This window comes from Eulemur rufifrons, chromosome 7, assembly GCF_041146395.1.
Source record: "Eulemur rufifrons isolate Redbay chromosome 7, OSU_ERuf_1, whole genome shotgun sequence".
NCBI lineage: Eukaryota > Metazoa > Chordata > Mammalia > Primates > Lemuridae > Eulemur > Eulemur rufifrons.
Window position 1 is genome coordinate 236,438,753 of NC_090989.1, and position 14,141 is coordinate 236,452,893.

Here is a 14,141-nt window from a genome sequence, read left to right on the forward strand (position 1 = left end):
ATCTCAGGTTTCAAAATCAATGTACACAAATCAATAGCTTTTCTATGTACTAATAACAGTCAAGCTAAGAGTCAAATTAAGGACACAATACCATTTAAAATAGCTACAAAAAAATAAAATATCTGAGAACATACTTAACCAAGCAGGTGAAAGATCTCTATAAGGAGAACTATAAAACATTGATCAAAGAAATCATAGATGACACAAATGGAAAAATATCCCATGCTCATGGATTGGTAGAATCATCCTTACAATGTCCACACTGTGCAAAGTGACTTACAGATTCTACACAATCCCCATCAAAACACCAACATCACATTTAACAAATCTAGAAAAAATAATTCTAAGATTCATTTGGAACCAAAAAGGAGCCCAAATAGCCAAAGCAATCTTAAGGAAAAAGAACAAGTCTGGAGGCATCATATTATCTGACTTCAAATTATACTACAAGACTATAAGTAACCAAAATAGCATGGAGCTGGTATAAAGGTAGAGACATAGACCAAACAAACAGAACGGAGAACTTAGAACCATCTTCCTATTGCCAATTGATCTTTGACAAAACAGACATACACTGGGGAAAGGAAGTCCTATTCAATAAATGGTGCTGGGAAAACTGGAGAACCACATACAGAACAATGAAACAGGACCCCATCTCTCACCATATACAAAAATTAATTCAAGATGAATAAAAGACTTAAATGTAAGGCATGCAGCCATAAATTCTATAAGAAAATACAGGAAAAACTCTTCTAGACATTGGCCTAGGCAAAGAATTTATGAGTTAGACCTCAAAGGCAAATATGGCAATAACTAAAATAAATAAATCAGCCTTAAATAAATTAAAAGGCTTCTGCACAGCAAAGGAAATAATCAAGAGAGTAAATAGACAACCTACAGAATGGGAGAAAATATTTGCAAACTATACATCCGATAAAGGGCTAATTTCTAGAATCTACAAAGAACTCAATCAAATCAGCAAGAAAAAACAAACAACCCTATTAAGAAGTGAGCAAATGACATGAAAAAAAGTTTTTCAAAAGAAGATAGACAAATGGCCAACAAATATATGAAAAAATGCTCAATATCACTAATCACCAGGGAAATGCAAATTAATACCACAATGAGATACCACCTTACCTCTATCAAATGGCCATTATTTAAAAGTCAAAAAATAATAGATGCTGGTGTGGATGCAGAGACAAAGACACATTTATACACTTTTGGTGGGACTGCAAATTAGTACAACCTCTATGGAAAACAGTATGGAGTTTCCTCAAAGAAATAAATGTAGACTACTATTCAATCCATCAATCCCACTGCTGGGTATCTACCCAAAGGAAAAGAAGTAATTTTATCAAAAAGACACCTCACTTGAATGTTTAGCACGGCACAATTCACAATTGCAAAGATGTGGAATCAACCTAAGTGCCCATCAATTCATGAGTGGATAGAGAAAATATCGTATATGTGTACCATGGAGTAGTTCTCAGCCATAAAAAGGAATGAAATAATGTCTTTTGCAGCAGGTTGAATGGAACTGCAGACCATTATCCTAAGTGAAGTATTTCAGGAATGGAAAAACAAACACCATGCATACTCAGTAATAATTGGGAACTAAATGACAGGCACATAACGGCACAAAGAGATGTAAAGGACATCGGAAACCAAGAATGGTGAAGAATGAAAGCGGCAGTGAGAGATAAAAACTTACCTATCAGGTACAATGAACAGTGTCCTGGTGATGGGCACACTAAAAGCCCTGACTTAAGCATTATACAATGTATCCACATAACAAAAACATTTGTACTCTCTTAATATTTGAAATGAAAATAAAATAAAATAATAAAAGTAAATAAATAAAGTAGAAGTGAATATCTCATCTCTGAAAATGTCACCAAATACTAACCAAAATATTAATTTATTGAATAATTTTTTCTTCAAAGTGACTGTATAGTCCAAACTTTACAGTATGAGCAAATAATACTTATTTAACCTGATAATAACCAGTAAATGTTATTTTTAAAAAATTGACTTTATTGAAGGCAAAATTTGAATTATTATTTTTTCTTGGTCTTAAATTTGGACAAAAACATATTTTTAATAATATATTCTATCATTTGCAGCACATGGTTATTGATTTGGCAATATCATCATTTACATTCAATTTATTTCTTTGCAATTGATAAATATACAAATCAGCTTTTCAAATTTAAACGTGAGATGACATTATGCAACTATTGCAAAATGAACTTTAGAGCAAAGAGCTAACACTCTAGTTGGGGAAACAAATAACTAAAAGACAGTTGGAAAAATGGTGAACAAGGGCCAAGATGAAGCAAGAGCAGAGAAGAGAGTTTGAGTGGGCTCCAAGGGAAAGGTTAACAGAAAGCTGTACTCTGAAGGCACAGTCTTGGCCAGCCTCTTGAAGGAGAGGGAAGGAACTTCCAGGCTGGGAAAACAAAACACGTGAAGAAGGGAGGAGAATCAGAGCAGGTGAAAATTCTAGAACTGCACACGTATCTCAAATTTCTTAAAAGTGTTTTTATATGTCAAATGTGGGATAAGATCGATGTTTTGAAAAGAGTAATTACAAAATAATTCAGGCAGCGATTCCAATGGGCCATTTCCCTAAAGATCAAATTATCTCCTTGGAGAATAATGAGTCATTATTGTATGTGGTTCTATATTTGTTTCAACTGTGGAAATTTTGGCAGACAAATTTCTTAAAATTTAGTTTCATAATTTCAATGGTTTTAAAAAGGGATTTTTTATTATGACATTAAAAGCTTGAGCTAAAATTCCAGAAATCACAAATATCATTTTTAATGGTACTTTGAAAGTGAAAGAAAACATGTTATTGCCTTTTTTATTACCTACTGTCTCTAGCTGGGTCTTTATACCCTACACTAATCCCAGCCCAGAGGTAAATCTTGAGGGACAAATAAATAAAATAGGTGGATGATATTTTTTTACACCCTAGTATCTGTGATTTATTATTATCTTTTCTGGGTTAAATTGCTTTTTAAATAAATTAATTTTTTAATTGACAAATGAAAATTGCATGTATTTATGCTATATAATATGATATTTTGATATATTTCTACATTGTGGAATGGTTAAATCAAGCTAATTAACATATGTATTACCTCACATACTTATCTTTTTTTTGTGGTGAGAACACTTAAAATCTATGCTCTTAGAAATTTTCAAATATACAATATACTGTTGTTATAATAACTATAGTCAGAATGTAAAATAGAGCTCTTGAACTTATTTTTCCTATCTGAAATTTTGTATCCTTTGACCAACATCTCCCCAATCCTCTCACCCCCCAGCCTCTGGTAGCCACCACTCTATTCTCTGCCTATATGAGTTTGATCTTTTTAGATTCCACATGTAAGTGTGGGTTAAATTATTAAAGCAGCAACAACAAATGAATAGAAGTGGAATATGATATACCAGTCTTGAGAAGCTCCATGGAAAAGTTGTGAACAAGTTCATACTTCTGTTCAGGGTGGGCTGGCTGCTTACTCTTAGGAAGGTCTTTGCCAAACTCCCCATTGATGAGGAGGCCGTGGCGAGGGTTATGAGTGATGCTGAACAGCAGGGGGTCCTTGGGAACATCCAGGTCAGCAGCATTGATGATGGAAAGATCCAGCTCCTTCATCTGACCCTCGCACACCTGAACAAGAACAAGTCAGAGAAGTCAGCTGTGCATGAAATAGAACTTGTCTTTCCTTTTTCTTTTTTCTTTTTAGAGACAGGGTCTCACTGTGTTGCCCAGGCTGGAGTGCAGTGGCACAATTACAGCTCACTGCAGCTTGGAACTCCTAAGCTCAAGGGATCCTCCTGCCTCAGGCTCCTGAGTAGCTGGGACGATAGGCGCATCCCATCATGTCCAGCTAAGTATTTTATTTTTGTAGAGACAGAGTCTCACTATGTTGCCCAGGCTGGTTTCAAACTCCTTGCCTCAGGCAATCCTTCTGCCTCGGCCTCCCAAAGTGCTGGGATTATAGGTGGGAGCTACTGGGCCTGACTTGAACTTGTCTTTCTTTTGGCAAACTGCTCAAAAGAAATCATTTGAAAATATTCTATTTCAAATTTTCCATGAGATTTGTATATTATCGGTCCTAAAAAGAAATTGCTGATTTAATAGGAACACAAAAGAAGAAATAAACCTACTAATCTCCCTCACATTTTTTCTGAAGATTTCAAAGCACTTATATTCATTTCCTAGAAGGACAAAGGACATATGATTTCTAAAATATGTATTGTTCTTAATTCAATAGTCATGGAAAAAAGCAACCAAAAAGACTCTTGCTTTCAGAAGTCACGGAAAAGTTCAGTTGTAAAACTGAACCTAGAACATTCACCTTCAGAGACCAATGTATTATTTTAACCTCTTAGACCTTTTGCTTCTGCAATTCTTATGTTTCTGACTGCTTTATAAATGGCACAAGTATCCGTTACACACTGGTCATATTTGGTGTTTTTTATTTTTGTCATGGCAGTAAAAACTTCTGTTTTTTCATTGTAATCAACAACAATTGAAAAGGATGTTTCTGGATACATAATAATCTATATTTTTATGCTGGGTCCCCAATCCTCACACCTCCAATTTTCCTGAACTACCCTTCCCACTCCCTCTCATACCCCACTTCAGGTTTCATAATCCTTTAAGCACAAAGACAGCTGAATGTTTATAATTTCATGTAGGATCTAGTCATTTAGAACTTGACAATATGGTGCTTAGCTGTCTTGATCTTTTTTATTCTCACAGTGAGAACAGAACAAAGAAATATTTCTGTTTCCTATTTTGAAATATAGCAAGATCTAAATAACAAGGGTATATAGATTCTATACATATTTATTGGGAATCTGCAATGTCACCATGCTACATGCTCTGGATAACACAAATATTCTCAAGAATGTAAGTCAGGTGAGACTGTGAAGGCCTGTCATTAATAACTATAATGCAAGGAAGAAAATGTCTAATGCAAGATATTCATAAACAAGAAACACAAAAGGACAGAGGAGACCAGGATGTCTTCATGGCTGAGGGGCAATTAAGACTTGAAGGCTACATATGGCGTAGATTTGTGAAAACACCCTTTCTTTTTGGCCTCTCTTGCTGACTTTGAAGGGAATTCCCCTGCAACCACTTTTTACTGAACTTGCATAAAAAATCACTCATCATATATGATACTTGGGCTAAAACAATGTTGATTTTCTTTTATCTGGCCCTCCTTATAAAAGACTAAAGTGGCATTATAGTTTAACTCACAATGATATACTTATGAAATCATCTTCGATGGTAACACTTGCCTTTTTCTCTAAGACCTTAAATAAACTAACTTAAAAATATGTTGTATTATCCTTCTTCATAGAACTTGATTAAAATGTGGGATTCTCGCTCGAGGTCAGGAGTTCGAGACCAGCCTGAGCAAGAGTGAGACCCCGTCTCTACTAAAAATAGAAAAAAATTATATGGACAACTAAAATATATATATACAAAAAATTAGCCGGGCATGGTGGCACATGCCTGTAGTTCCAGCTACTCGGGAGGCTGAGGCAGGAGGATCGCTTGAGCCCAGGAGTTTGAGGTTGCTGTGAGCTAGGCTGAAGCCACGTCACTCACTCTAGCCCGGGCAACAGAGTGAGACTCTGTCTCAGAAAAAAAAAAAAAAAAAAATGTGGGATTCTTTTTTGCAGATTGAATTGTTTACTTAGATTATCACAACAGAAATTTTAGGTCAATATACCTAAAATGCAAAAATTTACTAGTAAATAGGTTTGGAATGGATTATAATAACTTAAACTAAAACCTCAAATATTCTTACAGCACAACTTGATGGCAGCCCAACTATCTACAAAATAAATACATTTTCTCACTAGAAAGCAAAATATGGTCATCTAAAAAAATCATCTGAAGCCTAAAACAGGCTTGCCCACAATACATGGGGCTCTGTATTTGTCACTTTCTAACAGCTCTGTAAGGAATGCACAGGTAAAAAACAGGATTACTAAGAGAGAGCAAGAGACAACTTCCCAGTAGCCTAATTACCTCAAAAGGCCCAACCCCAGACAGATACAAGACAATGGCGGTAGGTATAGAAGGAATCATTTGTAGATTATTTCTTCTCTCTCATAATCACTGAAGGGCTCTCCAGAGAAACCCATGTGCCAAAAGAAGAGGAAAGGCAAGAGCTGGCTCTTAAATTTCATGCTGAGCTGACTCTCATATACTATTAAAATTCAGTAGAAAATTAAAATCAAATAAAGACTTTTGCATGTAGAATTTGATCATTTTTAATGAAAAATAAGGCAAAATAATGGTTTCAAAATAGCTAATATTTGCTCTGGTCACTATCAGAATAAAGATGACAAGCATAACAACAATGTCAATAACACGAATGGCACCTAGTTATTAAGCGTCTACTCTGTACCTGACTACCTTGATCATCATGGCTGCCCCTTAAAGAAGATTTCACATATATTTTTGCAGGTGAGGAAACAGAAGCACAGAGATAAATAATTTTCCCAAGATCCTACCACTAGTAAAAAGCAACACCCAAGTCCCTCTGATTCCAAAGCCTATGCTCATTCCATTTAATCAGGATTTGTTACGCAGATGTCTGGATTAAATAATCACATATATAAAAATAGCATTGTCTAAAAAGAATTTTATACTGATATGAAAAGATTTCTAATATACATAAAGTTGTTTTTAAAAGTAAAGTACAGAATATTTGGTATAATATGATCCCTTATTTGTAAGCAAAAACATACAGAAAAATCATAGTACACATACATATCACTGGCATGTGTACAAAAATTATTTTTGTGGAGTAAACTACTAAAAACTTTATCATCGGAGAGTGACTAGCTGTAATGGCTGTTAGGAAGAATTTCATATTTTACTTTTTATGTTTCTCAACATTTGATTTTATTTAACCACATACATGTTTTATTATTTTTTAAAAGTCAAAAGTGCTGAGGAGTGATTTTGTGGGCCATTTAAAGTGTACATCTGAATTTTTTTAAAACTAACATTATTACATCATATAAAAACATTTTTTATAAAAGCCATTCTCGAGCTCTGGCTTGGGAGGTGCAAAAGCATAGCCAAAATGTTTGTACCCCCACAATATTCTGAAATTTAAAAAAAAATTTTTTTAAGCTGCATGAAAAGAATGGTCCAAATTGTATTTTTTCATCTCAGATAGCTTTAAAAATAGTTATATAATAAAAGAATGGTCATAATCTGTGAATTGAATCCTCACCATTACAGCATTGGTTAAGAGAGCACGCTGGGCCAGGCACAGTGGCTCACGACTATAATCCTAGCACTCTGGGAGGCTGAGGTGGGAGGATCGCTTGAGCTCAGGAGTTTGAGACCAGCCTGAGCAAGAGCAAGACCCCTGTTCTCTACTAAAAAAAAAAAAGAAATTAGCTGGACAACTAAAAACATATAGAAAAAATTGGACGGGCATGGTGGCGCATGCCTGTAATCCCAGCTACTCGGGAGGCTGAGGCAGGAGGATTGCTTGAGCCCAGGAGTTTGAGGTTGCTATGATGTAGGCTGACACCATAGCACTCTAGCCTGGGCAACAGAGCAAGACTCTGTCTCAAAAAAAAAAAAAAAGAGCATGCTATGGAATCAGGTGGTCTGGGTACACATTCTCTGTGTGTCACTTACTCACAGGTTCTGTGATCTTGGACTACTTGGTTAACCTCTTTATGCCTCATTTCTTCAGTTATGAATTGGCAATAATAATACCATAGCCCTAAAAGCCTGTTGTGAGGATTAAATATGAATACATGTAAAGGGCTTAGAACCTACACCCTAGTAAGTACCCTGTCCTATATATATGCAACTTAGTGATTGCATCTATGAGTTGCTGTATGTTAGTAATTATAATCATTACCATCATCATTATTATAAGATTAATAGTTTGTTTTCAAGTGATTGCATTACATGACACTGGATATTGCCTTCCTCATTCCTTACCAATTTAATGTGTTAAGTACACGTGGACCTATTGTAAATGGACTAGGTGAAAATAAAAATCAAAAATAAGAAAGAAATTGAACATTCTGGTACAGTTCTTACTGTAATATTCTGCACTACAAAGTCAGGAGCTTCATCATTCATGGGGTTGATAGTAACGTAAAATGGTATCTCCAAGGAGCGTTGCTTCCCATCTGTGACAAACACCGTGAACTGGTCAGCAGTTGGTTCTATCCTCAGATGTCTGGACTGCACATAGTTAATGTGCAAAGCCTTCATGTCTTTCCACTGAAATGAAGCTAAAGCACACCAAGATGGAACAGGTAAACAAGAAAAACATTTTTTCCAAGTCATTGATCTTCAATCTTTAACCCAATTATAGCCAATTTTTCAGCAAAGCAAATAACAGATCATAGAAGTAGATCTAAGTATTCACTATCAGGGGCTGCAACAACTGCCAACTATCAACATAAAAGCAGACAGCCATAGATCATAAGGAAGGATAAAATTTGCATGGAGAACAGAAGAGTGATAACTGCTAACCGGTATACATAGGAACTTCGTGACCACTTCAGACACTTGGAATAAATGGCAGAGAGACCTTCCCTTGATTAAGGCATTGCTTTTGCATGGGTGGTTCCTGTCATACTGAGATAAAAAAGAGACCACCTCTTTCACATAAAGGCAAAACAAGAGTCAATCATGTGCCTACTTGAAGATGTACATATCAAGCACCTGGTTGGATAGAGTGGAATTAGCTGGACCTCCTGTTTTGCTATTTTGACATGACCTTAAATCAAAAGACAAAAAATGCTCTGAGTTGTGCATTGTCACTGGAAAAATTGGGTAATCTTTAATGCAATTCATCTTAAATCCAGTCTCTCTCATATTGAAAATGGATGTGCCTCAAAAGCCACTTGGAGAATCATTTATTTTTAAAGTGTTGTCTTGCAAAGATTTTCTTTTTGCTTTCTGTTTTTGTTTTGGTTGTTTTGTTTTTGCCTGAAATACAAGAGCTATTTAAGTATCCGAGACACATTTTGGTTTCAAAATTAATGTCATCTGCTTCAACATTTCGGGCTTTTTCTCTCTGTTACACCCTTAGTATATTTCCTAATCTTTTCCACCAGTATCTATTAAAAATGCTAAAAGGTTATGAGACTGAGACCTTGTGAGCTCCCACTGGATTCATCCTATCACAGTATAGAGTGTTGCTAAGAGGGCCTCTTAACCCACTATCTATTCAATGTTTATTCTTGTATTTTTATCAGTGAAATTTTCATTTATTTTGAAGTAAATTCGCATGCATGAGGAAAGTCAGAATAAAAATTAAGATGAAAAATAAGATTCAAAAATATCCACTATAATAATAATAATTCCTTGGATGTATATGGTGCTTTGAACATTTTGAAAGTCCTTACCCAGTTATTAAGCATGATACGGCCAATCATATCCCTAAACATAGAGAAGTCATTGCTCGTCATGAAACCATGACTTACCTATACTTATGCCCATATTGCTTTTTTCAAAACCTGCAGAAGGGAGTGTGTTTTCGAGGTAGCCAAACTGGGGAGGAGAAACCAAAACAAATTCCAAGTCATCTGCTGCAGTGTCGGGGTCGGTGGCAGACAAATGGTTAATGGTAAGGGCTGCTGAGAAACCCTCCTCTACAAGGAACACAGTACCTGCATACAAATAATAACCCAATAATGACTTAGCGTGAAATCCTCTAATCAGAATAGTGAGAACAAAAGGGAGTGATTGAAATTCCAATTCAGAGAAACCTCCCATATGCAAAAACATTTCCATGGGAGATACTCATTTTCTTTGGCATAATTCTCTTTAAAGTGAAAATATTCAGGGGTAATGGGTGGAATTTAATTTGACTCATAGAATTATATATTTTTTTCTTGTATAAGCAAGTCAGACAATAATGGAAAGACAGCAGAAATACTAACTGCTCCAGTCAGCCCTTTCGTCAATCTCAAGGAACTCTGATTTCCCTTGTGTCTCCACAGAAGTGACAAACAAAAATAAGAATTGCCAAACTGTTTTAATGATAAGCCACTAAATGTAGTTTATGTACTCTTCAAGATCAGTTGTTACCTCTGTTTGTCAGAGTGTTAATTGCCTGAGAGCTAGTATGAATTGCTCATAACGAACATTTTTTTCATGCCTTGGTGCTTAATTATTCTGCTGGGATAATGCTTCCTTTCCAGAACATTGCTTGAGAGATAGTTTGCAAATTACAATAACATTCATACATATGCTTGTATTTTTTTCTGAGAGACAGAACATATACATAATGCCTGTGAAGAGATGATTTTCTAAAAAGCAAATAAGGTTAAATGTATATAAATGGTCTCTCTGGCATGCTCATTCTATTCTAATAGAAATTATTGTGGATAAAATAAATTACTCTCTCTGCATCAGGCGAATGATATTTTCTCATGTGAAATAAAATCAGAATATTTGAGGATTCCAATGTTGTCCTTGTCCCAAAACACAAATACACACACACACAAACATATTTGTATTCTCTCTCCATATAGAAATATTGAAAATTTTAATTTGTCCTGTAATCTTTTATATATTTGAGATTTTCCACAAATTTCTGTTGAGGCAATTATTGAAGGGCAATTCTGTATGGTGGTTTTTTCTTTTGACTATAAGTAAAAGGTGTTATTTCAGTGAAACACAGGTATGACACTAGGTAAGATAATAGTACTTTAACAGAAAAAAATATTGTCACCTATCACAATTGAAGGTGGCTGGTTGTCTACTGGATGTACTGTGATGTTGAGCTCATACACTGGGAAGGACTCATGAAGAGGAACAGATGGATTAGGTCCATTGTAGCAACAGCCATTCACAAAAGGGCCAGCTTCTCCATCCGAAACCACCAATGTAATGGTGTCAAAACAAGGCACCAGGCCAATCTCACCACCTGGAAGACACAACTATAGCTGACACCTGACTTTTTAAAAATATAGAATACCAAGATGAAATCTACTCACACCTCTTCTACAAGCATTGAAAGACAAGGAAAAGAACTTAAGTGGATAAAATGTATAACCCAATTTTATCACTATGAAATTAAATATAGTCATGAAAATAATGCAAAAATTCTTGCCCATCTGTTGCCTATGGTGAAATCCCTGCCAGCCATCTATCACCATATGGAGGGGTAAAACAGGGCTAACAAGGGCCTGACAGTTCACAAATGAACAAGGGAGTGACACGAAGCTTGACTAGAGATGGTTTCATTCTCTGCTCTTAATCGCATAGTGTTAGGACCAACCTCAGGGAGAGGCAGAAGGCATCCTTGCCCCTTTGGTAATTGTCTCTCCATTTGCATTAACCACCTTAAATGAACACCCATCAACCACATAGCAGTTATGGGAAACAAAGGATGCTGCATAGGTGAAATACAAAGCTAGTCCACGTTTTGTCATTTCTCTCAACACTTTCTTTACTATATATTAGCCAAAATGTTTTAAAAAAAATAGCAACAGTGCATGGAAAAGAAGAGGCATTTCTTTTCTTTTTCTTTCTTTCTTTTTTTTTTTTTTTTTACTCTTTAGGTCTTACACCTATGGAATTCAAAATGGCCCCAGTTTAGGCAGTAAGAGGAAGGAAGAAGGAAGAAAATGTCAGGATTAGACAGTTTATCAGCGAACAGAACAATCTGCCCTTGGGTTACTAAGTAACGGCACGGAGAGGGAGTGCTTCTGTCCAGGGCACAGAAAAGTTCTGCCATGTGCTCTAGGTCACTCTCGTGCATCACCTTGAAAACACCAAGAGAGAAGCAATTTCTGCTTGGAGTTTTTATGAGATGAGGGCACAAAAGCTCAGGGACACTTTTCACCAGACACTCTGGTCAAATTTGTAGAGCACTGTGCTTGGCATTATTTTCCCTTTTGAGAAAAATGACAAGGGAAATCCAGACCTGATATTATTGAGCAACTAAATCATTAAAAGGTGAGAGAACTGGGCTTACATGGAAAATCACAGTTGAAATTCAGAGAATTAGAAAGAAACAATCAGCCTTCATTCAACTTTAGGAAGAGTCAAAAATAAGAGGCCTCTCACTTATTCATATTCACAGAAAACAAATTGGCTTAAAACATTTATTCATCAGTCATTCAGTCAATAAATATTTATTTAATACGGAGTTTGAGATAATTAGAGTTCTGGGTGCAACAGCAGAGAAAAAGGCAGACATTTTGAAACCATCAAAATACGTCTCAAAAGAATGTCAAATATCAGAAGACCCTCTATGTGTCAGGCGCTGATGCAATCTAAAGGTAGAGAAGGAAATGCAGTGTGGTTAGAACAACACAGATGTATGAGAAACAAATGAAATTACAACTGTTAAACCATTTTTACCCCTTAAAGGGCAATTTCATATACTTCAGCCTGATTATGTACAAGGTGCTGAGGATGAAAGAAGATCAGAGTGTCAGCTGACAGTGGCGGAGGGGCAGGGCACAGGTGCCAGAGAGAGTCAGAAAAGTCTTTTGAGATGGCTTTGCTTGCTTTGTGCTGTACATTGAGGGATCACTAAAAGTTTGTCAGGCAGAGAAGACCCAAAATTGGGAGGCAGGAGAGAGGACATATAGGGAGAGGCAGTTGGGGAGAGAAATAGAAAAATCATTCCAGGAAGAGAAGACAATTTTTTTAAAAAGGCAAACTTAGCACATTCGGTAACTATTCTCTGTAATGGAAGCAAGGATATATTTATAGAAATAGCTGTAAAAGTAGGCTGAACATAAAGCCATTAAAAAGGCTACAACATGGGTAGAAAAATTCTTTACCTTGACATGGAATACAGTCTAAGGACATGATTCATATCTATAAAATTTAATCACAGTGTTATTTAAAGGAAAAATTTTGAATGACTTCATGTTTAATGCTGGGAGAATAGCACTTTTAATAATGTACTTTTTAATAATGCACTTTTATATAATAAAATATTCATTTACTAAAACATTTATAACTTTATAACATTTATTATTTTAATAAACATTTTTAGGTGATATCTAAATGATAAAAGTAATCTGCAAAACTGCACATACAGCATGATTGTGACTATTTTAAAAATTATGATTAGAATAAAGAAGATAAAATACTATAATATTAACATGTTAACAGTGACTATCTTTGAGAGGTATAAGGTGATTTTTCAAAACTTCATTGTACTTTTCAACTCTTTTTAAGTTTTCTGCAATGAGTATGTATTTATAATTGCAGAAACCAAATAAAGTAATGCTGATAAAATTATTCTCCGGTGGCCTTCATAATCAACACATAGAAGCAAGAGCGGGGCCAGATAAGTCAATGAAACTTCACATCCTACCATGCTGCGGTTCTTTGTACTGATCCTTGCACAGTGCTAAATTGCTCAATTACCAATTGAGTAATTGAGCGAATATTACAAGAAAACATAACATTTAAATACCAAAACATCCTTTGAAGCCAGTATTTTTTCTCATTTAGTAACATACCCCGAAACCATCTATTTGAAATAATTTGCTGCAATGTCCTACTAAGCTTTATAAAAAAATTAGTTACTAGTCCCTTACAAGGCCATCACACTAGAATAGACTTAGAAATTTGTGCACCTGTTGGTTAGCACATGGAACAAGGCACTGGATGAGAAGACAGATTCATCTCATCCCTAAGTTACCTGTGCTGCGTGAGCCTGCCAAAGATGTTAAAATCATGCAATAAACAACAGTCATTGGTCTTTGGATCCCTTTCCTGCTGTCTATTTCAGATCTACTGGGGAAATCAAAAAAAGTACCTAGCTGTGAACTCCTGAGAGACATCAAACACATGGACTATACATCCCAGGATGGGGAAATAACCAGTGAAACCTTTCCTAAGGCTAAACACAAGTAAGAAGATAATGAGACACAATTCAAAGAAAAAAGATGTCTGGGGCAATGATTACAATATCCCTTATTAACTAACTGGCTCTAAAACAACTGATTTCCCAATAAATCATTGTTTTTCAAAGTATATATGAAAAAAATATCATTTCAAAATGTTTTCTCCTACTTCCAGATTAATCCTTAGCTATCTCCATCTCTCCTCCTTGAGTTCCCTCCTCACCTCACTTCTT

General features: G+C 35.6%; 1 protein-coding gene across 1 annotated transcript in view; it reads right to left on the reverse strand.

The window, feature by feature from the left end:
- FREM1 (FRAS1 related extracellular matrix 1) overlaps positions 1 to 14,141 on the reverse strand; it is a 144,714-nt gene that overhangs the window by 64,349 nt on the left and 66,224 nt on the right. The window contains exons 17-20 of the mRNA XM_069474205.1: positions 10,767 to 10,961; positions 9,514 to 9,699; positions 8,117 to 8,313; positions 3,463 to 3,685 (exon numbers count right to left, since the gene is read on the reverse strand). Coding sequence (XP_069330306.1) covers positions 3,463 to 3,685; positions 8,117 to 8,313; positions 9,514 to 9,699; positions 10,767 to 10,961 — 801 coding nt within the window. The remainder of the gene's footprint in view (positions 1 to 3,462; positions 3,686 to 8,116; positions 8,314 to 9,513; positions 9,700 to 10,766; positions 10,962 to 14,141) is intronic.